The 26,989-nt window shown below is 41.6% G+C and overlaps 1 protein-coding gene across 5 annotated transcripts in view; it reads right to left on the bottom strand.

Moving 5' to 3' along the window:
• The window catches only part of LOC105482359 (clathrin interactor 1), a 73,254-nt gene extending 48,503 nt beyond the window's left edge, over positions 1–24,751 (bottom strand). For 2 of the 5 annotated variants that reach the window (XM_011742396.3, XM_011742398.3), the window contains exon 1: positions 24,535–24,751. In XM_011742396.3, coding sequence (XP_011740698.1) covers positions 24,535–24,575 — 41 coding nt within the window. In that variant the 5' untranslated portion in view covers positions 24,576–24,751. Of the gene's footprint in view, positions 1–15,798; positions 15,920–24,534 lie in introns of all 5 variants that reach the window. The other 3 variants (XM_071098148.1, XM_011742397.3, XM_011742400.3) reach the window with 3 other exon arrangements.
• Positions 24,752–26,989: the final 2,238 nt, after the last annotated feature.

The raw sequence follows: 26,989 nt of genomic DNA, 5'->3' as shown, positions 1-26,989 counted from the left end.
AGCCTGGGCAACATGGTGAATCCTCGTCTCTACAAAAAAATACAAAAATTATTCAGGCAAGGTGATGTGCACCTGCAGTCCCAGCTATTCAGGAGGCTGAGGGGGCAGGATCACTTGAACACAGGGAAGTCAAGGCTGTAGTGAGTTGTGATCACGCCACTGCACTTCAGCCTGGGTGACAGAGTGAGACCCTGCCTCAAAAACAGTGTATTGTAACATGCATGTCTGTTTATTTGCCCGTCTCCCCCTCTGGATTCCATACACCTGGGGACACAAAATAATCTTGCTCTCTTAAAGATCTCCAGTTCCGGCCAGGCACGGAGGCTAATGCCTGTAATCCTAGCACTTTGGGAGGCCAAGGCAGGAGGATTGCCTGAGCTCAGTTCAGGAGTTTGAGAACAGCCTGGGCAACATGGTGAAACCCTGTCTCTACTAAAATAAAAAAAAAAATTAGCCATGCATGGCAGTGTGCACCTGTAGTCCCAGCTACTCAGGAGGCGGAGGTAGGAGAATTGCTTGAACCGGGAGGCAGAGGTTGCAGTAAGCCAAGACTGCGCCACTGCACTCCAGCCTGGGCAACAGAGTGATTGAAAAAAAAAAAAAAAAAAATCTCCAGTTCCTGGATTAGCCTTGGTGATAGCAGATGTTCAGTGAGTATTTACTAGGTAAAAGAACAAAAGGACAAAAATTCTTAAATAGCTTCTTTAGGACTATAAAAAAAAGTCCTGATTGAACTGGTAATCAGAACCTGCATGATCTGGCCTCAACTTACCTATCTAGCCTTTTCTCTCTTTCCTTCTGTTTCATTTCCTTTGTGGCATAATTATACTGCTTTACTAGCTGATTAGCATTACTGCATTAATAACACGCCCTTTACTTTCTTATCTCAGTGACTCTATGTGCTTCCAGAATCCCCACCTCTTTTTAAACCTAGTTTTCAACAAAGATGCAAAAATGAAGCCTGCCTGTTCTTTCCAACCCATAATTTGCCCTTCCTTTGATCAAATCCAACATTACATTTTTAAACTCATATGCATTATATTCTGCCCGTACAACGGCTATGTATGAATTTATCTTAATTACCTTAATATACTGTCACTTTTTAAAAAGCAAATAGAGTTGATCCTCATAATTTATGGACTCCATATACGCAAATTTGCCTACTCACTAAAATGTAACCTCAAAATCTGTATTCATGGTGCTTTCATGTTCATGAACATAAGCAGAGGAGGAAAAAACCTGAGGGGTCCAGAGCACACATTCCCGTCCGCGGTCAAACAAGGTGACACTTTGCCTTCTTGTTTCAGTTCTCAAACCATAAACAAGTGTCCTTTCTACAAACTATTTGGTGCAATGTATTTCACATTTTTATGCTTTATATTGGCAATTTCACTGTTTAAAATGGCCCTGAGCATAGTGTTCAAGTGCTCCTAAGCTCAGGAAGATTGTGATATACCTAACAGAAAAAAAAAATGTGTGCGAGATAAGCTTTGTTCAGGCATAAGTTATAGTGCTGTTGGCAGTGAGTTCAATGTTAATAAATCAGCAATTTTTAAATATATATTAAGAAAGATGGCCGGGCACGGTGGCTCACGCCTGTAATCCCAGCACTTTGGGAGGCTCAGGCAGGTGGATCACGAGGTCAGGAATTTGAGACCATCCTGGCTAACACGGTGAAACCCCGTCTCTACTCAAAATACAAAAAATTAGCCAGGCGCGATGGCAGGTACCTGTAGTCCCAGCTACTCGGGAGGCTGAGACGGGACAATGGCATGAACCCGGGGGGCGGAGCTTGCAGTGAGCCGAGATAGCGCCACTGCAGTCCAGCCTGGAGACAGCGAGACTCCATCTCCAAAAAAAAAAAAGATGTCTTTAAACAAAAACACACATAAAAAACAAAGTGATGTATGGGCTGGCTAAAGAAAATGTTGTCACCAGAGGCTCACAGGAACCTCCCCCTGTCTTTTCCCCTAGGAGCAATGGTTCTGTTCAAGGTGACTTTATAAAACACAGCTACCTCAAATAACGAGAACTGACTACACTATATCTTATGCAGTTTTCTTTCCCTCTTGGTGCCTAACAATGAATGTCTGACAAAAAATGGGTTGTGAAAAACTGACTAATGAATATATAAGTGAACTCCATGATATCTTGGGAACAGAGAAGAGAGAGGCAGAAAGGAAGAAAGGGGAGCTGAGGCCAAGATATGAACAAGGGAACTAAAATAAACACCCTCTACTCAACAAACACACAAAGCCAGGTCTTTTGGGGGCATGACTAGAAAGATTTATTAATTTACTATATCCCCTGAAATTAACTCACTGATCCGTTGCCAAGACTTAAAATGTTAAGATAACTTGGCACAAGTCTTCTGTGTCCCACAGAAAGATGTGAAGAACTAAATGAAACCTAAGGTTAAAAAACATACTTCAAAAACATAAAAACTCCTCCTACCCAGGCTGAGTGTAAACTATGGCTTTGGGAGCCATCACAAATTTCATTTCTATAGATGTAGCAATTCTTTTACATAAGCAATGTCCACTTTTCTGGCAGGATGTCAACTGAAACTTGTACACACTGGAACCCTCTCCTTCTTTTGCACAATCTGTTACCACAGAAGAACTGTACAAAGCCAAGACTTCTTGTATAGGACACTTTTCTCATACTTCACACTCTCTTCCATAATACAGCCATATTTGTTTGGTTATTGGTTTTTAATACACATAACTCTAAAGGGCCAGGCACTGTCCTAAGCCACTGACAATTCATTTAATCCTCCTAACAACTCTATGAGGCAGCGACTATCACTATCCCCATTTTACAGATGAGAAAACTGAGGCACAAGGAGGTCAAGTATCTCACTAGAGGTCATGTAACCATTAAGTGTCAAAACATGAACCTAGGCAGCCTGATTCCACAGATGAAGGTCCAAAGACCATGCTGTTAATTGTTGTGTTATAATCATGATTTCAGCCACTATCCCCTTCTACTCTTGTTATCCCTTCCCATCCACTATCCAACTCAGCGTCAAGAGTAAGTTACATTAAGTGGTGTCATTTTGCTCCCTTATCAAAATTCCTCATCAGCTGCTTATGACCCTTAGAATAAACCCAAACTCCACACAGTGACTTACAAACCTCTGAAGCTACCCCTCTTCTTCCATGTTCTTGCCACACTGCACTGCCACTTTCTCACCAGCTCTTTCTCTAACCAGGACCTTGCTCATTCTAAAATATCCTCTCCCTGGAACACTTTCCTTGACTTTATTCACTCTGCTTTTCAGTCTTAATGTAGGTGCCACATCCTCAGAAAGGCCTCCTCTGGCCACTCTATCTAAAATAATTCCACTCATCATTCTCAACTGCAGTCTCTTTTCTTCGTAACACAGAATGTAAAATTATTTTACTTGTTCTTTTTATTTACCGCTCTCTACCAAAACTTGTTTACAGTTGTATTTTCAAGTACCTGCAAGAGTTGCAGATGATCAATAAATCCTCGCTATATTAAAAAGCCAGGTTATCCTGTGGCTTCCTGTTACTTCTGGTTATAACACTTTATTCCCCTTGGGATATGAGTATCTGACATGAGATGCATACCTATTATTTGAGTCTTTTTTATCAGAGATTATGTAAGCATTAAGAATATACTGAGGCCGGGCGCGGTGGCTCAAGCCTGTAATCTCAGCACTTTGGGAGGCCGAGGCGGGTGGATCACGAGGTCAGGAGATCAAGACCATCCTGGCTAACATGGTGAAACCCCGTCTCTACTAAAAATACAAAAAACTAGCCGGGCGTGGTGGCAGGCGCCTGTAGTCCCAGCTACTCGGAGGCTGAGGCAGGAGAATGGCGTGAACCCGGGAGGCGGAGCTTGCAGTGAGCCGAGATCGCGCCACTGCACTCCAGCCTGGGTGACACAGCGAGACTCCGTCTCAAAAAAAAAAAAAAAGAATATACTGGAAGCCAGGTGTGGTGGCTCACACCTGTAATCCCAGCACTTTGGGAGGCTGAGGTGGGAGGACTGCTTGAGCTCAGGAGTTTAAGACCAGCCTGGGAAATACGGAGAGACCCTGCCTCTACAAAGAATAAAAAAATTAGCCAGCCATGGTGGCCCACACCTGTGGTCTCAGCTACATGGGAGGTTGAGGTCAAGGCCGCAGTGGGCTAGACTGTGCCACTGCACTCCAGTCTGGATGGCAGAGTGAGACCCTGTCCAAAGAAGGAAGGAAAGGAAGGAAGGATGGAATATATACACACGCACGCACACACGCATGCACACACACACAATAACTCATTAACTAAAAGATGTTTATCATCATGTATTCTAAAAACTCATACTTGAGAAATGCAATCGGTCTAAAAGAAATGTCAATTATGTGTTATTTTCAAATTACTCCTCATAAAATCCGAAAAAGGCTACAAGGATACTACTTACATCAAATTCAAAATCCATGTTGTCTCACCAGCAAATTTCTCAAGCTCTTTTAATCTCTTTTTCTTTTTGAGACAGAGTCTCACACTGTCCCCAGGCTGGAGTACAGTGGCGCAATCTTGGCTCACTGCAACCTCTGCCTCCCGAGTTCAAGCGATTCTCCTGCCTCGGCTTCCCGAGCAGCTGGGACTACAGACACGTGCCACCATGCCCTGCTAGCTTTTGTATTTTTAGTAGAGACGGGGTTTCACCATATTGGCCAGGATGGTCTCAATCTCTTGACCTCATGATCCGCTGGCCTCCGCCTCCCAAAGTGCTGGGATTATAGGCACCCTGTAATCCCAGCCATTGCGTAAGCCACTGTGCCCAGCCAAGTTCTTTTACCTCTTAATGTTCAAATTAAGAACATATTATTTGTTCTACTTAAAATTATGTAATTTTTCAGCTTTGTATAAATTTTTTCTTAACTGCTGGAAAAATGCCACTTTTAACAAATGGCCAATTTAATCCAATTTAAGTCAAGGACTTCTTTTTTTTTTTCCCCGAGATGGAGTCTTGCTCTGTTGCCCAGGGGTTGGAGTGCAATGGCACGATCTCGGGTCACTGCAACCTCTGCCTCCCAGGTTCAAGCAATTCTCTTGCCTCAGTCTCCCAAACAGCTGGGATTGCAGGTGCCCACAACCACGCCCAGTTAATCTGTGTATTTTTAGTAGAGTCTAGGTTTTGCCACGTTGGCCAGACTGGTCTCAAGCTCCTGACCTCAAGTGATCTGCCTGCCTCGGTCTCCCAAAGTGCTGGCATTACAGGTGTGAGCCACAACGCCCAGCCTAAGTTAAGGATTTCATATTTTCAAATGAATTATATATTTACTCTGTGAGTAAAGCCAGCCTAATTATATGCTTAATATGTACATCTTAAGATTATCTATAAATTCTCAATACTTTTTTCTACAAATTTTGCAAATGTGGATACTTGACACTTCTATTTGCAAAATAAAGTGCCAACATCTAATTAGAATAGTGCTGCCATAATTAAGCCAGACTCTTAAATTACTCAGTAATCAGTTGCTGGTATAAACAATTCAAAAGCCAAAAGCAGTTGCAATATAACAGAACTATGAATTACGGGTGAAAGGCTGTAACAAGAAATACTGTTAGGAAGAATACATTCTATGGGAGCATGTTATTGCCATAATCACAACCATTATCTACAATACATACACTTGTGTTGCATATGCTTTTTGTCTATTCATACTTAACTAATTTTACAAAACCAAATAGCATTGCTAGAAGTAGTGAGAATAGAAAGAACAGAAATGTAGTGCTCTTCATAACTCTTATTCTCTTTAGACTTAATAAAATGAAAACAGACCAGGTGTGCTGGCTCATGCCTACAATCCCAGCACTTTGGGAGGTGGGCGGATTGCTTGAGCCCAGGAGTTCGAGATTATCCTGGGCAACATGGCAAAACCCCACCTCTACAAAAAGTACAAAAATTGGCCAGATGCGGTGGCGTACACCTGCAGTCCCAGGTACCAGGGAGGCTGAGGTGGGAGGATCACCTGAGCCCAGGAGGTCAAGGCTATAGTGGGCCATGATTGTCCCACTGCACTCCAGCCTGGGTGACAGAGGGAGACCCTGCCCCAAAACAAAACAATCAAAAAATGAAAATAAAACCTTAAGCTTTACTCAAAAGAAAAGTATCATCACCACACTTCCAAAGAACTTCGTCCCAGGCCAGTTGCAGTGGCTCACGCCTATAATCTCAACACTTTGGGAGGCCGAGGTCAATGGATAACTTGAAATCGGGAGTTCGGGACCAGCTTGGCTAACACGGTGAAACCCCATCTCTACTAAAAATACAAAAATTAGCTGGGCATGGTGGCAGGCACCTGTAATCCCAGCTACTCAGGAGGCTGAGGCAGGAGAATTGTTTGAACCTGGGAGGCAGAGGTTGCAGCGAGCCGAGATCGTGCACTGCACTCCAGCCTGGGCGACAGAGCAAGACTCAGTCTTAAAAAAAAAAAAAAAAAAAAAAAAGAACTTTGTCCCATGTGCCAACTCTGAATTACACGTGATCCTGCATACCAAGAAGTTCTAGTAATCTTCTAATTACGACAAAAATCTATCTATCTATCTATCTATCTATCTATCTATCTATCTATCTATCTATATGTACATATAATCAACAGTATAATCTCTATTTTAAAAATAAGCTTTACCACTAAGTGGAACCAAAACCAGGGGTCCTCAGAGAAATGGCTGATTCCAGGGCTGAAGCAGTCAAAGTACAGGATAAACCTAAAACATCTTTGTATCAGAAGCTAAGGGTGCTCAAAAGAAAAAAGAGGAGGTCAGACACCATGGCTCATGTCTGTAATCCTAGCACTTTGGGAAGACAAGGCGGGCAGATTGCCTGAGCTCAGCAGTTCGAGACCAGGCTGGGCAAATGGTGAAACCCCGTTTCTACTAAAAATACAAAAAAAATTAGCTGGGCATGGTGGGCCTATAGTACCAGCTACTCAGGAGGTTGAGGCAGGAGAATTGCTTGAACCCACAAGGCAGAGGTTGTAGTGAGCAGAGATTGTGCCACCGCACTCCAGCCTGGGCAACAGAGTGAGGCTGTCTCAAAAAAAAAAAAAGAAAGAAAAAAGAGAGGAAGAACTGAGGAATATTCTATTTTTTAAAAAAACCAAACTGGTCTGTAGTTTCCAAATGCCTGTTGTGAAAGACAAAGAAAGGTTAAGAAATTCTTCATTAAAAGAGACTAGAGAATCATGACAATTAAATACAACACATGCTACTAAACGAAATCCTGGAATGGGACAACTGACAAAACTGGGATATGGAAGAGGTAAAACTATTGTTTTAATGTTAAATTTTCTGTATTTTTTAAAACTATACTGTGGCTAAGAGAATAATCCGTATTCTCAGGAAATGCACACTGAAGCACTGAAGCAAAGGGATATATAACCTACTTCCAAATGGATGAGGGAAGAGAGTGTGTGTGTGTGTGTGTGTATGTAAACAGAAAAAGATGGGGGTGGGGTAGGGAGAATGACAAGCAAAGGTGGCAAAATCTTAAAAACGGATGAATATGGATAAAAAATATCCCAAAGTCATGTCAGTATGTCAAGCAGCCTTAAGTACTTATGAGTCAAAAATCTTAAAAGCCATTTTACTCAACAATATGCAAAAATTCCCTCCAGGGTCTGAGGCAGGAGAATGGCGAGAACCCGGGAGGCGGAGCTTGCAGTGAGCCGAGATCACGCCACTGCACTCCAGCCTGGGTGACAGAGTGAGACTCCAGGACACTTCTAAAAAGCTCTTATAATTGTTCTAGTTAATGACAGAAGTTAATAAACACTAGCGAAATGTTATATTTAGATATGATGGTAAAAGACTATTTATGACACTAAATAACTAGAATATCCATCCCCACTTGCTAGAAAAACTTCATTAAATATTTACCATAAAATATTTATTTGAAAGCTGCTTTGCAAATACTAGCCATCACAAATTCAACTGCCTATCTTGTGGAACACATTATCTATTCCAGTACAAGTTCCTCAAATGCAATATCCAATAAATTCTAAAAGTTTAAGCTCCCAGGGTCTATTTACAGAAACCAAGTATAGAAATACTATCTCTATTTAACAAGCAAAACACTCCTATTTTGTACTTATAGCAACTTCAGACTCACCTTGTTTTGTGTGTAAGTTTAACTGTGAAATATTTTTTCCTATTGCTGGCAGTTGCTTAAGGCCACTTGCACAGATTATTTGCTCTTTAAAGTTCATCGATTTTTTTTTATAAAAGCAAGGACAGTGAGGTGGTTTTCTTGCCAAGAGGTATCATATGTTAGACTGGTTTCACAAGAAGATCAAATATCCAAGGTACTCAAAAATGAGTAGAGCCTAAGTTTTATTTGTATTTTAGATTCCAACTCTAGTTTTCACAGGTGTAAGATAGTCACTAAAATAATTTTAAGAGTAAAAATTTTTCTGTTAAAGGGGTTTAAATTTTATAAAAATTTATTTCCCAACTTAATTCCTATTAATTAGAACCTAAAAATGGCCTTTGTTCATCTACATTTTAAACTTTTTAACAACTTCAGAAAATGCCTCACAATGACAAAACTAAGGAAATAAAACAAAAGTAAATAATAATAATTTACTGACAATACAATGGTAAATGTTTTCACAACATATTAGCTTAATTAATTCTCTTAACAGCCCTGGAAGGTAGACCCTCATCCTCATTTTATACAGTAGTAGAGGAAGTATCTTGACTCACGTCCCTCCTCCACTTACCCTTCCCACTCTTCATTTAAAAACAAAACTAAAACCCAAAGAAATCTGATCAACTGTGGCACACTCACAACCAGTTATCTTTAAATAGGTGGTGCTCCACTTAAAACACTCTACTAAGGTAATTTTATGAATCGTATTATCTTGCTCCTCAGGACAACACCTAAAAAAAGTAGTAAAATCAGTTAACTTTTAAAAAAGGCATAAAATCCTTCTAAGAGAATGATAATATAAGACATCCTGCACTGGCACAATATGTGAAAATTACGTCTTTGCAGACACAGGCTTGATATTGTACAGTCTCATTATATCATCTATAGATTTTCTCCTGCTTGATTAAATTCATATGTATTGCCAAATATCAGATGCTAATCAAAAGTATGTAACTCTTAAAAATCTTAACAAAATGATAAAACAAAAAATCCTGTATCTCAACAGTGGTAAGAGTGATACCATCTCTTTGTAAACTCAAATACTCGATATTCTGTTTAAATTAAGTAGGCTGTAGTTTTTTTCATTTTTCACCAGTGATTAAACTTAGATGTATTATCCAATCTCAAAAACTAGACTTGACTTTTCTGACATGAAGGAACTGTTTCTAGAACCTGTCTACTGAAATTTTGAAGACCTTTATAGTGTATTTTCCCCTCAAGTTCTCAAAAAAGACACATTTATATTTCAAATTATTTATTTTGGACTATTTGATTAGGGTATAACAGGGACCTTCTTTCTTTTACAACAGAACTAGCTTCTAAGAAAGCACTCACTGATACGCCATCTTGTGTCATTTTGTATTTCTTTTTCATGCAGTTTTCATGTGCATATGCCTTACAGAACTGTAAGCTGCCTACTGGAACCCTACGATCTGTCACATGTCTTATAGTACTCTACAGGGCTCAAGGTTGCTATTTAATAAGCACTCAGTGAAGGACCTTACAAGGTCAGCCAAGATTAGTAAACATATCAATAATGTATTTTGAGTTATTGTATAATGTCTAGATGTTTACACCCTATGCCAGAAATATGGTACTGAGATGGTACATAAGCGATTAAAGAACATTATTCCAAATTATCCACTCTGAACATAAGAAAAATTGGAAAAAGTTGTGCATAAAATCCAATTCATATGACACAGCACACACTGAGGCATGTCAAACTGACCACAACATAAAGATCACAGGGTTATGAAACTTTTAAAAGTTGGTCACAGAGGACTACTGATTCTAAAGCACATAATACAGCTCAACAAATGTAAAAATATTTTTTACAGTTGCTTATAGAGAACACCTTTGTAACAACAATGAAGATTTTCTTTTTCACCTATGGAAACATCTATTTGCTTCCCTCTCATTAAGGGTCATTGACCTCACAGACATTATTCAGAATACTGCAAGAGGCCAGAACAATTTCCTTCTATGATAGGTGCATATGTGGAAAACAGAACACACTCTAACTAAATTTGGTTCAGAATCTTAAGTACTGTAGGCTGGGTGTGGTGGCTCACGCCTGTAATACCAGCACTTTGGGAGGCCAAGGCAGGAGAATCACTTGAGGTCAGAAGTTCGAGACCAGCCTGGCCAACATGGCAAAACTCTGTCTCTACTAAAATACAAAAAATAGCCAGGCAAGGTGGCGCACGTTTGTAATCCCAGCTACTTAGGAGGCTGAGGCAGGAGAATCACTTGAACCTGGGAGGCGGAGGTTGCAGTGAGCCAAGATCGTGCCACTGCACTCCAGCCTGGGCGGCAGAGTAAGGCTCTGTCTCAAAATAATGATAATAAAATAAAATAAAAAATAAGTACTATAAATTTTTACCAAGTAATTTTTAATTTGCGTGAGGTATATACCAGTAATTCACCTTTCTGATAGTGAAATACGGACACACCTAATTTTACTGTGCTTTGCTTTACTGTGCTTCACACATATTTAAGGTTTGTGGCAACCCTGCATTAAGCATTTCAGTAATTCTTACAATATTTCCAACTTTTTCATTATTCTTTCTGTTATAGCAGTCTGTAATCAGTGATCTTTGATGTTACTATTTTAATTGTTTGGGGATAGAATGAACCGTGCTGTTAACTGGTAATACGTTTAATGTGTCCTGACTGCTCCACTGACTGGCCATTCCTGCTGCTCTCCCTTTCCTCGGGTATCTCTATTCCCTTAGACACAATATTGAAATTAGGTCAATTAATAACCCTACAATGACCTCTAAGTGTTAAAGTGAAAGGAAGAGCCGCACACCTCCTACTTTCAATCAAAAGCTAGAAATGATTAAGCTTAGGAAGGTATGTTGAAAGCTGAGACAGGCTAAAAGTTATGCTTCTTGTGCCAAAAAGTTAGGTTGTGAATGCAAAGGAAATGTTCTCAAAGGAAATCTAAAGTGCTACTCTAGTGAACACAAGAATGATAAATGAAAGTTTCACTGCTGATACGAAGAAAATTTGAGTGGTTTGAATAGAACATCAAACTAGCCACAACATTCCCTTAAGCCAAAGCCCAATCCAGAGTAAGGCCCTAACTCTGTTCAGTTCTATCAAGGCTGAGAGAGGTGAGGATGCTGCAGAAAAGAAGCTGAAGCTAGCAGAGGTTTATGAGGTTTAAGAAAAGAAGCCACCTCCACAAGAGAAAAATGTACGGTGAAACAGCAAGTGCTGATATAGAAGCTACGGCAAGTTATCCAGAAGGTCTAGCTAAGATCATCTAATGAAGGTAGCTACACTAAACAGATTTTCAATGGAGATGAAATAGCCTTCCAGTGGAAGACGCCATCCAGGACATATAGCAAGAGAGGTCAGTGCCTGGCTTCAAAGCTTCAAAGGACAGGCTCACTCTCTTGTTATGGGCTAACACAGCTGTAAGCCAGTGCTCACTGCACATTATGAAAATCCTGGGGCCCTTAAGAATTATGCTAAATCTACTCTGCATGTGCTATAGAAATGGAACAACAAAGCCTGAATGATGGCACATCTGTTTACAGCACAGTTTACTGATTATTTTAAGTTCACTGTTGAGATCTACTGCTCAGAAAAAAAGATTATTTTCAAAATATTATCTCACATGGACGAGGAGTCACCAAGGATCTCTGATGGAGATGTACAAAGAGATGAGTGTTTTCATGTCTGCTAACACAACGTTCGTTTTGTACTCCATGGATCAGAAAGTCATTTTGACTTTCAAGTCTTATTATTTAAGAAAATACATTCCATAAGGCTGTAACTGCCTAGCTAGTGATTCCTCTGATGGATCTGGGAAAAGTAAATTGAAAACCTTCTGGAAAGAATTCACCATACTAGTTTTGCCATTAAGAATATTAGTGGCTGGGCACAGCTCACACCTGTAATCCTAGCACTTTGGGAGGCCAAGGCGGAAGGACTGCTTAAGCTCAGGAGTTCAAGGCTAGCCTCAGCAACATATCGAAACCTTGTCTCTACAGAAAATTAAAAACGTAGCCGGGTGCTGGGTGTGGTGGCGCACACGCCTGTCATCCCAGCTACTCAAGAGGCTGAGGCCAGAGGGTCACTTGAGCCCAGGAGGTGGAGGCTGCAGTGAGCTGATAGTGCCACTGCATTCCAGCCTGAGCCAGGGCAAAAGAGAAGTGACAGAGCGAGACCTCGTCTCAAAAAAAAAAAAAAAAAAAATTGTGATTCATGGTCAAAATATCAACATTTACAGGAGTCTAGAAGTTGATTCCAAACCTCATGGATCACTTTGAGGGGTTCAAGACTTCAGTGAACTCACTGCAGATGTGGTGAAAACAGCAAGAAAACTAGAACTAGAAGTGGAGCCTGAAGATGTGACTGAATTGCTGCAATCTCATGATAAAGCTTGAATGATGAGTTGCTTCTTCTGGATGAGCAAAATAAGTGGTTTCTTGAGATGGACTCTACTCCCAGTGAAGGACATTGTTGAAATGACAAGAGACTTTTTTTTTTTTCTTGAGACGACGTCTCGCTCCACTGCCCAGGCCAGAGTACAGTGGCACCATCACTGTTCACTGCAGCCTTGACTTCCTAAGCTCAAATAATCCTCCTACCTCAGCCTCTTGAGTAGCTGAGACTACAGGTACATGCCACCACACCAGGCTAATTTTTGTATTTTTAGCAGAGATGGGGTTTCACCACATTGCCCAGGTTGGTCTTCAACTCCTGGGCTCAAGGGATCCACATGCCTTGAAACTCCCAAAGTACTGGGATTACAGGTGTGAGCCAACACAACCTGCCAAAAAAAAAAAATTTTTTTTTTTTTTGAGATGGAGCCTCGCTCTGTCCCCCAGGCTGGAATGGCACAATCTTGGCTCACTGCAACCACCACTTTCCAGATTGAAGCAATTCTGCCTTGGCCTCCTGAGTAGCTGGGACTACAGGGGCCCACCATTACTCCTGACTAATTTTTATATTTTTAGTAGAGATGGGGTTTCACCATATTGGCCAGACTGGTTTTGAACTCCCAGGCTCAAGCAATCAAGCAATCCCCTCCCCCATCCCTCACAAAGTGCTGGGATTACAGGCATGAGCCACTGCACCAAGGCCTGAGAATTTTTTTTTTTTAATTGAGATGCAGTCTCGCTCTATTGCCCAGGCTGCAGTGGGCAACTTAGCTGATAAAGCAGTAGCAGAGCTTCAGCGGACTGACTCCAATTTTTTTCTTTTTTCTTTTTCTTTTTTTTTTTTGTTGAGGTGGAGTCTCACTCTGTCCCCCAGGCTGGAGTGCAGTGGCATGATCTTGGCTCACTACAACCTCTGCCTCCAGGGTTCAAGTGATTCTCCTGCCTCAACCTCCTGAGTAGCAGGGATCACAGGCGCCCGCCACCACACCCAGCTAATTTTTGTATTTTTAGTAGAGATGGGGTTTCACCACATTGGCCAAGTTGGTCTCGAACTCCTAACTTCAAGTAATCCACCCACCTCGGCCTCCCAAAGTGCTGGGATTACAGGCGTGACCTACTGCTCCTGGTCTAATTTTTGTATTTTTAGTAGAGACAGGATTTTGCCATGCTGGCCAGGCTGGTCTCAAACTCCTGACCTCAAGTGATTTTCCCACTTTGACCTCCCAAAGTGCTGGGATTACAAGCGTGAGCCACCGTGCCCAGCCTGACTCCAATTATAAAAGAAGTTCTACTTTAGGTAAAATGCTATCGAGCAGCATTGCACACTACAGAGAAATCATCTGTGAAATGAAGAATCTATGATGCAGAAAACTTCATTGTTATTTTAAGAAATTGCCACAGCCACTCCAAACCAGCAATCCCACAACCCTGATAAGTCAGCGGCCATCAGCATGGAGGCAAGGTTTTCCAGCAGCAGAATGATAAATATCTGCTGAAAGCTCAGATGGCTGTAGTTTTTAGCAATAAAATATTTTTAAATATAATATCATTGTGCATTTGATAGACTACCATATAGTGGAAACATAACTTTTTTTTTTTTTTGAAACGGAGTCTTGCTCTGTCGCCCAGGCTGGAGTGCAGTGGCCTGATCTTGGCTCACCGCAATCTCCGCCTCCTGAGTTCAAGCGATTCTCCTGCCTCAGCCTCCAGAGTAGCTGGGATTACAGGTGCACACCACTGCACCCGGCTAATTTCTGTATTTTTAGTAGAGGCGGGGTTTCACCATGTTGGTCAGGCTGGTCTTGAACTCCTGACCTCAGGTGATCCACCCACCTTGGCCTCCCAGAGTGCTGGGATTACAGGCATGAGCCACCAGGCCCAGCCGGAAACATAACTTTTATATGAACTGGGAAACTAAAAATTTGTATGACTTGCTTTATTCCAATATTCACTTTAGTGCAGTGGTTTGGAATTAAACCTGTAATATCTCTGAGGTATGCCTGTACAACATTTTTTTGTTTACATGATGTCTTGTAAAAGATTAGCATAAACTGTTAAATATGTATTCTGAAAGTACATCATCTAGATTTAAATCTAGACTATTTTCTAGATGTGTTATCTGTGGCACGCTCTTGGCAGTCTGTGCTCAATTTCCTCACCAGAAAATTGAACATAACAATGTTGTCACCTTTGTTCTTGGCACATGGCAAATGCTCAATAACTATTAGCTTTAATTGTTAGAAATATCTGGATTTGGCCGGGCGCGGTGGCTCAAGCCTGTAATCCCAGCACTTTGGGAGGCCGAGACGGGCAGATCACGAGGTCAGGAGATCGAGACCATCCTGGCTAACACGGTGAAACCCCGTCTCTACTAAAAAAATACAAAAAACTAGGCGGGCGCCTGTAGTCCCAGCTACTCCGGAGGCTGAGGCAGTGTAAACCCGGGAGGCGGAGCTTGCAGTGAGCTGAGATCCGGCCACTGCACTCCAGCCCGGGTGACAGAGCGAGTCTCCGTCTCAAAAAAAAAAAAAAAAAAAAAAAGAAATATCTGGATTTAAAGGATATCCTCTGTAACAAATATCAACTTACCAAATGTAATGTATTCATTCAAAAATATCTGAGCACTTACTGTGTCATAATTGTTTTAAGAGTTAGTAATATAGCAGTAAACAAAACAAAATTCCTGCCCTCAAGGAACTTGCATATCAGAGGCAGCAGATGAATATGTGTAACAGAGGAAGGCAAGCACAGAAAAAAAAAGTCACGAGTGTGAGTGCATACTATGTAATATAGGAGGTCCACTGAACAGAACAGAGAAAGTGAGGGACAGTGGTGGGAGAAAAGATCAGAGGGGGGCAGCAAAGAGCCAGATCTGTACAGGCCAGTAAACAATGAGATGAGAAGCCACTGGAGAGTTCTGAACCCATCTGACTTAGTATTTTTAAAGAATCCCTCTCGCTGCTGAGTGGACAGCAGACTATAGGGCTAAACATTTTACATGGTTTTGTGAGAAACAGGCCATCCTTCAAAGCCCATTCAGTACTGAACTTATAAGCCAAATACATCAAACTAAGGATATTACTGGCTGGGTGCAGTGGCTCACGCCTATAATCCTAGCACTTTGGGAGGCTTAGGCGGGCGGACTGCCTGAGCTCAGGAGTTTGAGCCCGGGCTCGGAAGCATGGTGAAACCCCTTCTCTACAAAAAATTAGCCCGGCATGGTGGTGCTCACCTGTAGTCCCAGTTACTTGGGGGACTAAAGCGAGAGGATGGATTGAGCCCAGGAGGTCAAGACTGCAGTAAGCCAAGAGCATGAGTGCCACTGCACTCCAGCCTGGGTGACAAGTGAGACCCTGTTTCAAAAAAAAAAAAAAAAAAGTATTATTTAACCGTGGAGTTTAACTACAAATTAAGACATGTAATTTCATCCGTATAACCTAAGTCACTTTAAAAAGTGACAAATGAAAAATGAGTATAAGAAAAATTAATAGAAAAAGGCTCAGTATGCTTATTTGCATTGTTCTTTCTTTTAATATTAAAAAAAAATTTTGAGAGACAAAGTTTCACTGTTGCCTACGCTAGAGTGCAGTGGCACGATCACAGCTCACTGCAGCCTTCAACTCCTGTGTTCGAGTGATCCTCCCATTTCAGCCTCCCACATAGCTGGGACTATAGGCATGCACCACCATGTCCGGCTAATTTTTAAATTTTTTTGTAGAGACAAAGTCTGTGTTGTCCAGGCTAGTCTTGAACTCCTGGGCTCAAGAGATCTTCCCTCCTCGTCCTCCCAAAGTGTTAGGATTACAGGCGTGAGCCACGGCACCTGGCCTTGCACTGTTCTTTACTGATTTACTAAAAATGTATGAAAACAAATGGAAAAAACAAAAACAAAAAACAACAAAATTGAATTTTCAACGCATGCCTTTTTTTCTACTATAAAAATATAGGCTATTTGAATGAGAATTCTTGAAACACTTCATTCAATAATTGTTGAAAAAGCATACATGCATATTTACCACATAATGGTGAGTGCGTGCAAAATTATAAAAGATTATTTATATTAAAGTTATTTAGAACTTAAACACTGTCCTAAGAATTGAGAAGCTAAATAAAATTCATGTCAAAACAAGTATCCTAGCCCAGGCACAGTGGCTCATGCCTGCAATTCCAGCATTTTGGGAGGCCAAGGTGGGTAGACTGCTTGAGCTTAGGAGTTAGAGACCAGCCTGGGAAATGTGGCAAAACTCCATTTCTACCAAAAATACGAAAATTAGCTGGGCATTGTGGCGTGTGTCTATTGTCTCAGCTACTTGGGAGGATCACTTAAACTACTTGGGAGGATCGCTTAAACTTGGGAGGCTGAAGCTGAGATGGCACCACTACACTCCAGCCTGGGTGACAGAACAAGACACAGTCTCAAAAAAAAAACCAGAAATGAAATATTCTAAAATTGGCTAACTAGACTCTTCTTAAATGAAGTACAAACCATTCATGTGCACTGTTGCACATTAACAAAATCACTCGCATTTAATAATTTGTTAGCTAAATCTATCCACGAGTAATAAATAGCTATAAATTGGCTCTAACATGAGAATATATTATGTTCCTTTACCTGTACTTAATTTTCAGGCAAAAGAGCCCTGGTAAGCCAAAATAATTTCTTGCCAATTTGGAAGAGGGGTTGAATAACTGGAAGGCCCTTTCTCCAGTGTGCTTTCCTTGTATATACTGTCGCCCATTGTCAAACACCATGAATTTGGTATCACATATTTTAGAGGATTCTTTTTCTTGATATTGTTCAGTCTCAAGAATAAATTGTCTGCTTCAATGTGCATTTATAAAATAAATCTTTTTAGGTTTTAGAAATGTTTTACATTAACAGTTACTTTAAAATCCTGAGAATACACAAAACAAGCTGAATAAAATATTAAGAATTGGCAGATGTAACTCACAATGTGTCTTTCTAAAGACTATTCCTCAACATGTCTTTTGAAAGGGTATTTCTGCAATATGCTTTGCAATATTAAAGTGGAAGCCACTTATGATTTAGCAAAAATAATACAAGACACAAACAACAGAGGTATTTAAATAAGCTGTCCTATGTGTAGGCTACACTGAGTCTTAAGAGAGAGTACTCACTGAAAATAATGACTTCATGGATGAAGATACAGTTCCTACATACTTGTAAATAACCTAGTCTGCCAACAATATCTTTATTTTCTCAAACACTGTATTCCTTCGATTTTTCTAGTATTATACTGTTCTGTGTGTAACAGTAATAATAGTAATAGATGTTTCAAGAGTTTACTGTATGTCAAGTACTATACTGTTTCACATTTAATCTTCACAATCCTGTAAAATATCATCTCCATTTTACAGAGAAATAAAGATACCATTCCAACACATAAGATCACCGTTTCTAGTAGAAGAACTAAGATTTCAATCCAGTTCTCACCTCTGAACCACTAGCTAGTCCCAGATTTATTAATCACCATCTGGAGGTACCTAAGTATAGTGGCAAAGTATGTTTGGCTAGCAAATTATTATAAAAATACATAGATAGACAAACACATAATTAAGCCAAACAAGAAAAGCTCACATGAAGTGCTAACTTGAAAAACAGAGAAGACTAAACAGTAAAATATGTTGTCACCAAAGGTAGCTGAGACTAAAAAGTTAACTGTATATAAGAACCTTCAAAAGTACTAAAAATGTACTTTGAATCTGTAAAGTGATCTTCACTAAAACAAACATTGGAAACAAGTAGGAAAATAACATAAGAATACAGAAGGCCAGGGACAATGGCTCACGCCTGTAATCCCAGCTCTCTGGGAGGCCAAGGCAGGCGGATCACATGAAGTCACGAGTTTGAGACCAGCCTGGCCAACATGGCAAAACGCCAACTCTACAAAAATTAGCTGGGCATGGTGGCGCATGCCTGTAATCTCAGCTACTCGGGAGGCTAAGGCAGGAGAATCGCTGGAACCCGGGAGGTGGAGGCCAGTCGCAGTGAACTGAGATCACACCACTGCACTCCAGCCTGGGTGACAGAACAAGACTCCATCTCAAGAAAAAAAAAGTACAGAAAAAGATTCAACTGTGGAGCCATACTGTGAAACCTTGAGTACTAGCTAATGGCACTCAAAATAAAAAAGGCTAAGTACTGTCAATGGACCTATCAGTAAACAGATGAAAAACTGCCTTGTAGGCCGGGCGCTGTGGCTCACGCCTGTAATCCCAGCACTTTGGGAGGCTGAGGCGGGCGGATCAACTGAGGTCAAGAGTTCAAGACCAGTCTGGCCAACATGACAAAATCTCGTCTCTACTAAAAGTACAAAAATCAGCATGTGCCTGTAATCCCAGCTACTCAGGAGGTTGAGGCAGGAGAATTGCTTGAATCCAGGAGGCAGAGGTTGCAGTGAGCCGATATCACGCCATTGTACTCCAGCCTGGGCAAAAAGAGCGAGACTCCTTCTCAAAAAAAAAAAAAAAACAAAAAAAAAAGAAAGAAAGAAAAAAAAGAAAAACTGCTTGTAAACTAAAACTAAAGCGTGCAAGAAAATGTTAAGAGGCAGTTAAGTACTTTTTAAAAGCACCCTGACAGTAGTACTAAATAGATTTAACTACAGAAAATTACCCCTAAGAAATGCTAGCAGAAATAAACCAAACTCATCTTTCTTTGGAATTAAATTCTTAACATCTACTTGTGTCCAGTTACTAGAAAAGGAGGAGAATAATTAATTCATTGTTTCAGCAATAACAATTACTTACAGTTGGTTCAAAGAAAAGTTGACATGGGAAGACTAGAAAGCTGACAACTATCTTACCATCTCTGCTTTCAAATTCCAAGAAGCAAACTGAACAGAGATTTACTGGTAAGATAAGGAAAATAAAGGGGATGACATTTGAAGACTGAAAGAAAAGAAAAACAAATAATCCGTTCAAGTTGTAGCATATCCATAGTGGCAAGGTTCTTTAAGGCAGGTATTGAATGTTTCAAGTTCAGAAAATAGAGTACTAGACCAGGCGCAATGGCTCCCGCCTGTAATCCCTGCACTTCAGGATGCTGAGGCAGGCAGACTGCCTGAACCCAGGAGTTCAAGACCAGCCTGGGCAACATAGCAAGAACCCTTCTCTACAAAAAAATTTTTAAAAATTAGCCAAGCATGGAGGCACGGCTGTGGTCCCAGCTGTAGTGTGCATGTTTGCGTCACTGTGCCCCAGCCCGGACAACTGAATGTGACCCTGTCTCAAAAATAAAAAATAAAAAGAAACTAGAGTACTAATCCAGTAAATAATAAATGTACTGTCTGTTAAAATAAATGAATGTACTATTCTTTATAAAAGCAAAAGTTTCTCCCTCTGGAGTCAGGAGACTAGAACAGTAGTTTCTACAACTCTATTACATTATCTAAACATTTAGGAACTAAAACCAAGCAAATATACATTAATAAAAATCAACTTATGAGGGAATATGCAAGCTATGCTTAGGAGAATAACTTAAAATGGACTACCCATAGCTGTTGCCTTAGGACCTAAGCCAGAGCTGTCTGAATCACTATCATAAAAACGGCCACTGAGGCTGGGCAAGGTGGCTCATGCCTGTAATCCCAGCACTTTGGGAGGCCGAGGTGGGTGGATCACCTGAGGTCACGAGTTTGAGACCAGCCTGGCCAACATGGAAAAAGCTCATCTCTATTAAAAATACAAAAATTAGCCAGGCGTGGAGGTAGACACCTGTAATCCCAGCTGCTCGGGAGGCTGAGGCAGGATAATCATTTGAACCCAGGAGACAGAGATTGCAGTGAGCCGAAATCATACCACTGCGCTTCAGCCTGGGTGATAGAGTGAGACTGTCTCCGGAAAAAAAAGGGGGGGCGGGCCACTGATGAAATAGATTTACCACTAATATTACTCCTTGCAAGGAAAGAGAAGGATTCACTGAGCTTAACCAAGTAAGTAGCAGTTTTGATCTACCACTACCATTACTATGTAATGAAGTGTCATCTTCACTACATTCCTCAAATCTGGAGAGAAAATAGAACTGCAGCAACTTTCAATTTTACCATGTATAGGATGACAAAATATAAACACGTCCAATTTTATTACAGCCACAAGTAAAGATAGACAGGTCATAGGACGACAGTGGTTAAGCCAGTGCTCCTAGTTGGTGGGAATGGTGCCACTTATCCTTTCCTGCCACATCGCCTTTTACGCAACTTGACGAGTGGGAAGATACTGGCATCCCGAGCTCTGGCAGGCCTATGGTTTTATCTGCTTCCCCTCAGTTCCACAATGTTGTGCAAAACAAATCCCTCTACTGCCACTAGGAGGTGCAGCAATTGTGGAAAATGTCCCCCCACTTTCAGAAAGTCTTCAAGGTCTCAAAAGCCAATGTTTGAAATAGATCATTAACACTTTGGGTGGCTGAGATGGGTGGATCACCTGAGATCAGGAGTTCGAGACGAGCCTGGCTAAAATGGCAAAACCCTGTCTCTACTAAAAATACACAAATTAGATGGCTGTGGTGGCAGGCACCTGTAATTCCAGCTACTAGGGAGGCTGAGGCAGGAGAATCACTTGAACCCCAGAGGTGGAGGCAGCAGTGAGCCGAAATCACACCACTGCACTTCAGCCCAGGCAACAAAAGCGAAACCCCATCTCAAAGAAAAAAAAAAAGAGCCAGATGCAGTGGCTCACACCTGTAATCCCAGCACTTTGGGAGGCCGAGGCGGATGGATCACGAGGTCAGTAGATCGAGACCATCCTGGCTAACATGGTGAAACCCCCATCTCTACTAAAAATAAAAAAAATCAGCCAGGTCTGGGGGCACACACCTGTAGTTCCAGCTACTTGGGAGGGCGAGACAAGAGAATCGCTTAAACCCGGGAGGCAGAGGTTGCAGTGAGCCAAGATCGCACCACTGCACTCCAGCTTGGGCGACAGAGCGAGACTGGGTCTCAAAAAAAATAAGATAAGATAAAATAAATACATCATCATACTTAAGAGCCGCTACCATACTGAATCTAAGAGTGGCTCCAGGAAACACAGTTTTCAAAGAGTACATTTTTTTTTTTCTGAAGTAAAACCTCACTGGGTATCAATACACACTAAAAGTCCTAGTCTTCCTGAGTCATGGTGTGTATTTACTGCATAAAATATTTAAGTATAACACTTATTACCACTTTTTAAGAAAATTTCCCTTTTCAGCCTAAATTGCCTACAGAGGATAATGGCTACAAAATTTGTCTGCTATTGTAAAAACTAGTTCCAACTACTTTTCCTTGATGGAAACGCATTTCTCCAATAGCCATTAAAGGTGGAAAAAGTCTTACTCTAGCCAGGTCCCCTCATTTTACAGATAAGGAATGCAACATCTGGAGATTCATATGATTCTGCCTCAAATCATACATACAGCTAATTAAAAAGGTAATGCCAGAATATGAACCAGATAGTTAAACCCCCTAACCTTTCTCTCATATAAACCCTCATTCTATTGATCTACCTATTTGAATAGTCCTTAATTGCTTCACTGTTTCTTCATTTGCAAGTTCCTTCATCATTTTAAATCTTTGATAATCAGACCAGCCATTCTATGGATCTGCTGCACATCTATTATGGCATTATAAGGTGCACAGTCTAACAGATCCACAGTTCTGTAAGATGCTTACATTTGGGGGGAAGAATTTCTTCTCTTCTTGCCAGTGAAAGATGAAAATTAAAATCCTGAGTACTCATCAGTAAATTAACCTCATGTTCTAATCTTAATGTGTCAGAAACCCACAAAAGCCTTAAAAAGTTTTTGGTGGCAACATTCTTCTATGTTCTTGAATAATCTGGTTGAAGTCTACATCCTAAATTGGGTAGTAAAAAGACAGATAATATTTTTCAACAATAGCTTTTCCTTTACATAACTACTTACATGGTAAATTTAATCTAAAGCACATGAAGATTAGTAACAAGTGTGATAAGCAAATATGAAAGGTACAACAATAGTAGGAATATTGCCTCAATTTCTGTCTTACGAACAAGGTACAGCCTCTTCAAATTTTTGAGTACCACAAATTTAGTCCTCTAAGAGAACAAGGTGTTTCTTAATGGTTTTATTCTGCTGACCTCTGACTTAGAAATAAAGAGGCAGTGCCAGGCACGGTGGTGCATGCCTGTAGTCCTGGCCACTTGGGAGGCTGAGGCAGGAGGATCACTTGAGCCCAGGAGTTGGAGGGTGCAGTGAGTTATGATCACACGAAAGAATGAGACCCCATCAAAATTAAAAAAAAAAAAAAAGAAAAAGGCAGCTTTTAGTCTTCTTTTGGCCTTTAAAAAACTATTTAAGTTGATATCCTAATCTTTACACAATATACTAAAAAAAAGCCAATGAACCTGGATCTGGAAAAGAACTATTAGTTTATTTCATCTTTGGTAAGCAAAAGCAATATATAAATAGCTAAATAGTCCAAAATAAACAGCTAAAGCCTTAATAGCCAAATGAGTTGTTATAAAGGAAAATTATTAAAGCAAATCACTTTTCAAACTTGAAGCTTCTCTCTTAAAGAGATTTATCTCTAAATGCAAAACATTTGCTAGTTTCAAAAGTACACTGATCTAAACACACGTTAAGGACTTTATATGCAATACAATCCCTTAACCCTTAAGCCTCACAACAACATTCTAAGGTAGGTATTGTTGCATTTTCATTTTGCACCAGAAAAAACTAGGGCACTGTGAGGATAAGTAACTTCCCTAAGGTTACAAAGCTTGAACCCAGCTTTGCAGGTTCTGAAACCTATGCTCCTTGGGCACTCTATTGCCTTCTTGGTAGCACAGAAAATACAAAAATATGATCAAGCTCTAAGTTCTATCTCATGCATCAGACAAAGCACTGGAAATTACTTTGTTTCCTGGTGTCAAGAAAACAGTTTGTTATCTATACTTCCTGATTTTAGGTTAGGTGGGTGGCACAAATGAACTGTTTTTCTCACCACACTTATTGCATAATCATTAAAACCCAAAAGGAAGAGGACTGCCTAAATTCTTAAACTTTATTTCCTGCTGGCCTAGAAGACCTTACTTAACCACTGTTATATCTATTATACTCATTTTAAAAGTTAAGGTTTTCCTTGTGCAAGTAAGAGACTGAAGTTATTTCAGTCTTAAAGAAAATCAACTACGTACTGGTCGTTTTACCTGCTTTTAAAAGCAGATCAACAGGATATAAACCTGCGTTGTTTTTTTCTTAAGGGGAAATTTCTTAATGACCTCTTAATTTAATCGAATGGAACAAGTAGCACACCAAAAATGATGTGTAGTGGAAAAAGAAACAGAAGAAAAAATCGCAAGAAGTTATATAGTGATCTACTTTCACTAGTGTTAGAAAAGCAAAGGATGAGTCTCTTTTTGAGTAACTTCAGGCTGACCACAATAGCCACTTGTTACACTACGAACACCCGCTCCAACACTTCAGGTTCATTAGGAATTAAGAGGAGGCCAGGAAGGTAAAAGACACAATCCAGCCAGGTCTAAGGTCTCTCCGTACTACACCCTGAGGGACACATAGAACCAGTGCATTGTGCCCCCCAACCCCAAACCTTCCCTGCTCCCCAGGAGGCAAAGCCCACAGCCTGGGGCCAAGATAGTCCTCTGGCCAGGGCAGTGACCCAGCGTCAAACAACGCGGCCCTTATGACCAAAGCGTCGGCACCCAGGGGTTGGAAGAGGGGAAGGGACAGGAAGGCCTGGAAAGGAGAGAAGGGTGGCCAAGATGATGTTTTTTAAAAAGAGGGAGGGTCCCTCCCCAGCCTCGCCAGCGGGGATGAGGCCCGGGGCCGGGAAGGAGCGGGTCGCCGCCATGATGGGACTGGCAGAGCCGGGGGGCGTGACGTGGGCAACCCCTAGCCCAAGGCCAGCTCCGTCTCCCCCTACCCCCTCCCCCACGTGGGCCTCGGCCACAACTGCCCCCCGATACTCACGCTTTGTCCACCAGCTCGCGCACCTTCCACATGTTCAACATCGTGTCCCGCGCGGGACGGGCCGCCGCCTCCCTCTCCTGCTCCCCACGGACCCTGGAACACTTCCGTACCGGGGCAGTTCCAGGCCGGGGTCACCGCCGCCCACCACCTCGAACTCCCCCAGTCAGCTCCTTCCTTTGCTACAGCAGCGGCGCCGCCGGTGACACGTCGAGACGCGGCAGCAGAGGCGCTGCGTGGAGCGGAAGTGCCCGACTTTCCGCCGCTGCGCGCGGGGCACGCCGGGACTTGTAGTTTTCCCTGAGTGCCGAGCGGGCCCGGTTCAGTTGCGAGAGCTGAGAGGAGTTGGGATGATTTTTCTCAAACTTTCCCGGTCCCCTGCACCAGACCTACCGAGCTGGAAATTTTGGAGGTGAGGCCCAGCGATCTGTGCTTTTGCAAATCCTCCAGGTGATTCTGATCACGCTCAAGTTTCAGAACCACTGGTGCAGGATCTAGTCACACTCAAACACTTTTCAAATGTAAGGCAGTATTGCTATGTTATTAGTAATGATTATACAGAAGTATGATTGGCGTATGTATTCCTCATCGACAGACACATCGCTGTATTTATTTCCCAATGTCCAAGTACACTTAGATCCCTAGGCCTTAGTTTCCACTCCCGTAAAATTGAAGAACTTGTATTCTAAATCCTTTTCTGCTCTAATTCTATGATACAATGTTTTATATTTAGACAACTACCTGAAATCCTTGTTAAATACTTTATTATAAACCTCAGAAACTCAGTTCACACTCCACGGGAAACTAAAAAGCCAACATTATATATACACGCACACATACGCATATATGTGACTGGTTTGTGTTTTTTAAGGATAAATATGCACATTGCTTTCATTGCTTTGTTGCAATGCTTGTCATCACTTCCTTCTCCACTTACTCATTTTTATCAATGCCCCTGTTAAAGCTTCAAGCAACTTTAAGTTTCCTTTGATCTGTCTGATGAAATTTTACAGTTCTTTTCATTCTACAAATATTTATTGGGCATCTTGTATGTTCCAGAAGTGGGGAATACAGTTAGAGACCCAGCTCTCTTGGAATTTAAAGGTAATTGGAAGAAACATAATAATCAAGGAAACATTTAAGGTAATTGCATATAGGGTAATCGCTTAGCGGGTTCTTTCTGCCGGCTTTACAGATAAAATCAATTCACTGCGTCCAAGCCATTGCAGTGAAGAGTTTGACATGAAGCTGGCCACGCCACTTAAGAGACAGAGTTGTTACTCAAATTAATCTTTCTGAAAATTTGGAAGCTAGGGGTTTTCAAAGATAGTTTGGTGGGCAGAGGGTTAGGGCATGGGTGCTGCTGATTGGTTGGGGATGCAATCAGAGGAGTGTGGAAAATGGTTCTCCTTTGCTGCGTCGACTTCTGGGTGGAGGACCAGCAGAGGAGTGGCTGGTCTGGGTGGGGCCATCCGTTTGTCAGAAATGCAAAAGCCTGAAGGCTAATCTTAGGTTCTACGGTAGTTCATTACAGGCCAGGCACAGTGTCTCACGCCTGTTATCCCAGCATTTTGGGAGGCTGGGAGGCCGAGGCAGGAGGATCACTTGAGCCCAGGAGTTCAAGACCAGCCTGGGCAACAAAGTGAGACCCCGTCTTTACAAAAAAAATAATAATAATAACCAGGCACTGGGACACACAACTGTGAGGCCAGCTACTTGGGAGGCTGAAATGGGAGGATCCCTAGAAAGGATCAGATAAAGACTCCGATTCTCAAAGAAGTGAAATTGACAGTTGCTAGTCATGAAGCTAGGTAACAATAATCCCAAATAAACAACCTCTGACCCGGGTCCCTCAAGTCAAACCACCTCTTTTTTTTTTTTGGAGTTGGAGGTCTCACTCTGTTGCCCCAGCTGGTCTGACACTCCTGGGCTCAAGCAATCCTCCCACCTCAGTCTCTCAAGTAGCTGAGACTACAGGAAACCCTCTCCAAGTTGCATTCACTTAATTACCAAAAGCAGCTTTGAAAAAGGTTTCAGTAAGGCTTTCAGATTGAGGCCCCAAGAGAAAGAAGCAAGGTTGAAGGAACTGATGGGCAGAAAAGTACAACAAGCAGAAATCCAAAGTTATCTCAGAGCTTTGTAATGATAGGAGTACTTGGGCTGATACAAAGTAAATTGGAGAGGTGGATGGGGAGAGGCAGGTAAAGATGAGCAGAGATGGGTAGAGGAATAGGGCTTTCAAATAAGAAGTTTGTGTTGTTTTGTTTTGTTTTGTTTTGTTTGAGGCAGAGTCTCGCTCTGTCGCCCAGGCTGGAGTGCAGTGGCCGGATCTCAGCTCACTGCAAGCTCCGCCTCCCGGGTTTACGCCATTCTCCTGCCTCAGCCTCCCAAGTAGCTGGGACTACAGGCGCCTGCCACCTCGCCCGGCTAGTTTTTCGTATTTCTTAGTAGAGACGGG

This window comes from Macaca nemestrina, chromosome 6 (genome assembly GCF_043159975.1).
Source record: "Macaca nemestrina isolate mMacNem1 chromosome 6, mMacNem.hap1, whole genome shotgun sequence".
NCBI classification, from domain to species: Eukaryota; Metazoa; Chordata; class Mammalia; order Primates; family Cercopithecidae; genus Macaca; species Macaca nemestrina.
This window is presented reverse-complemented; position numbering and strand designations above follow the sequence as displayed.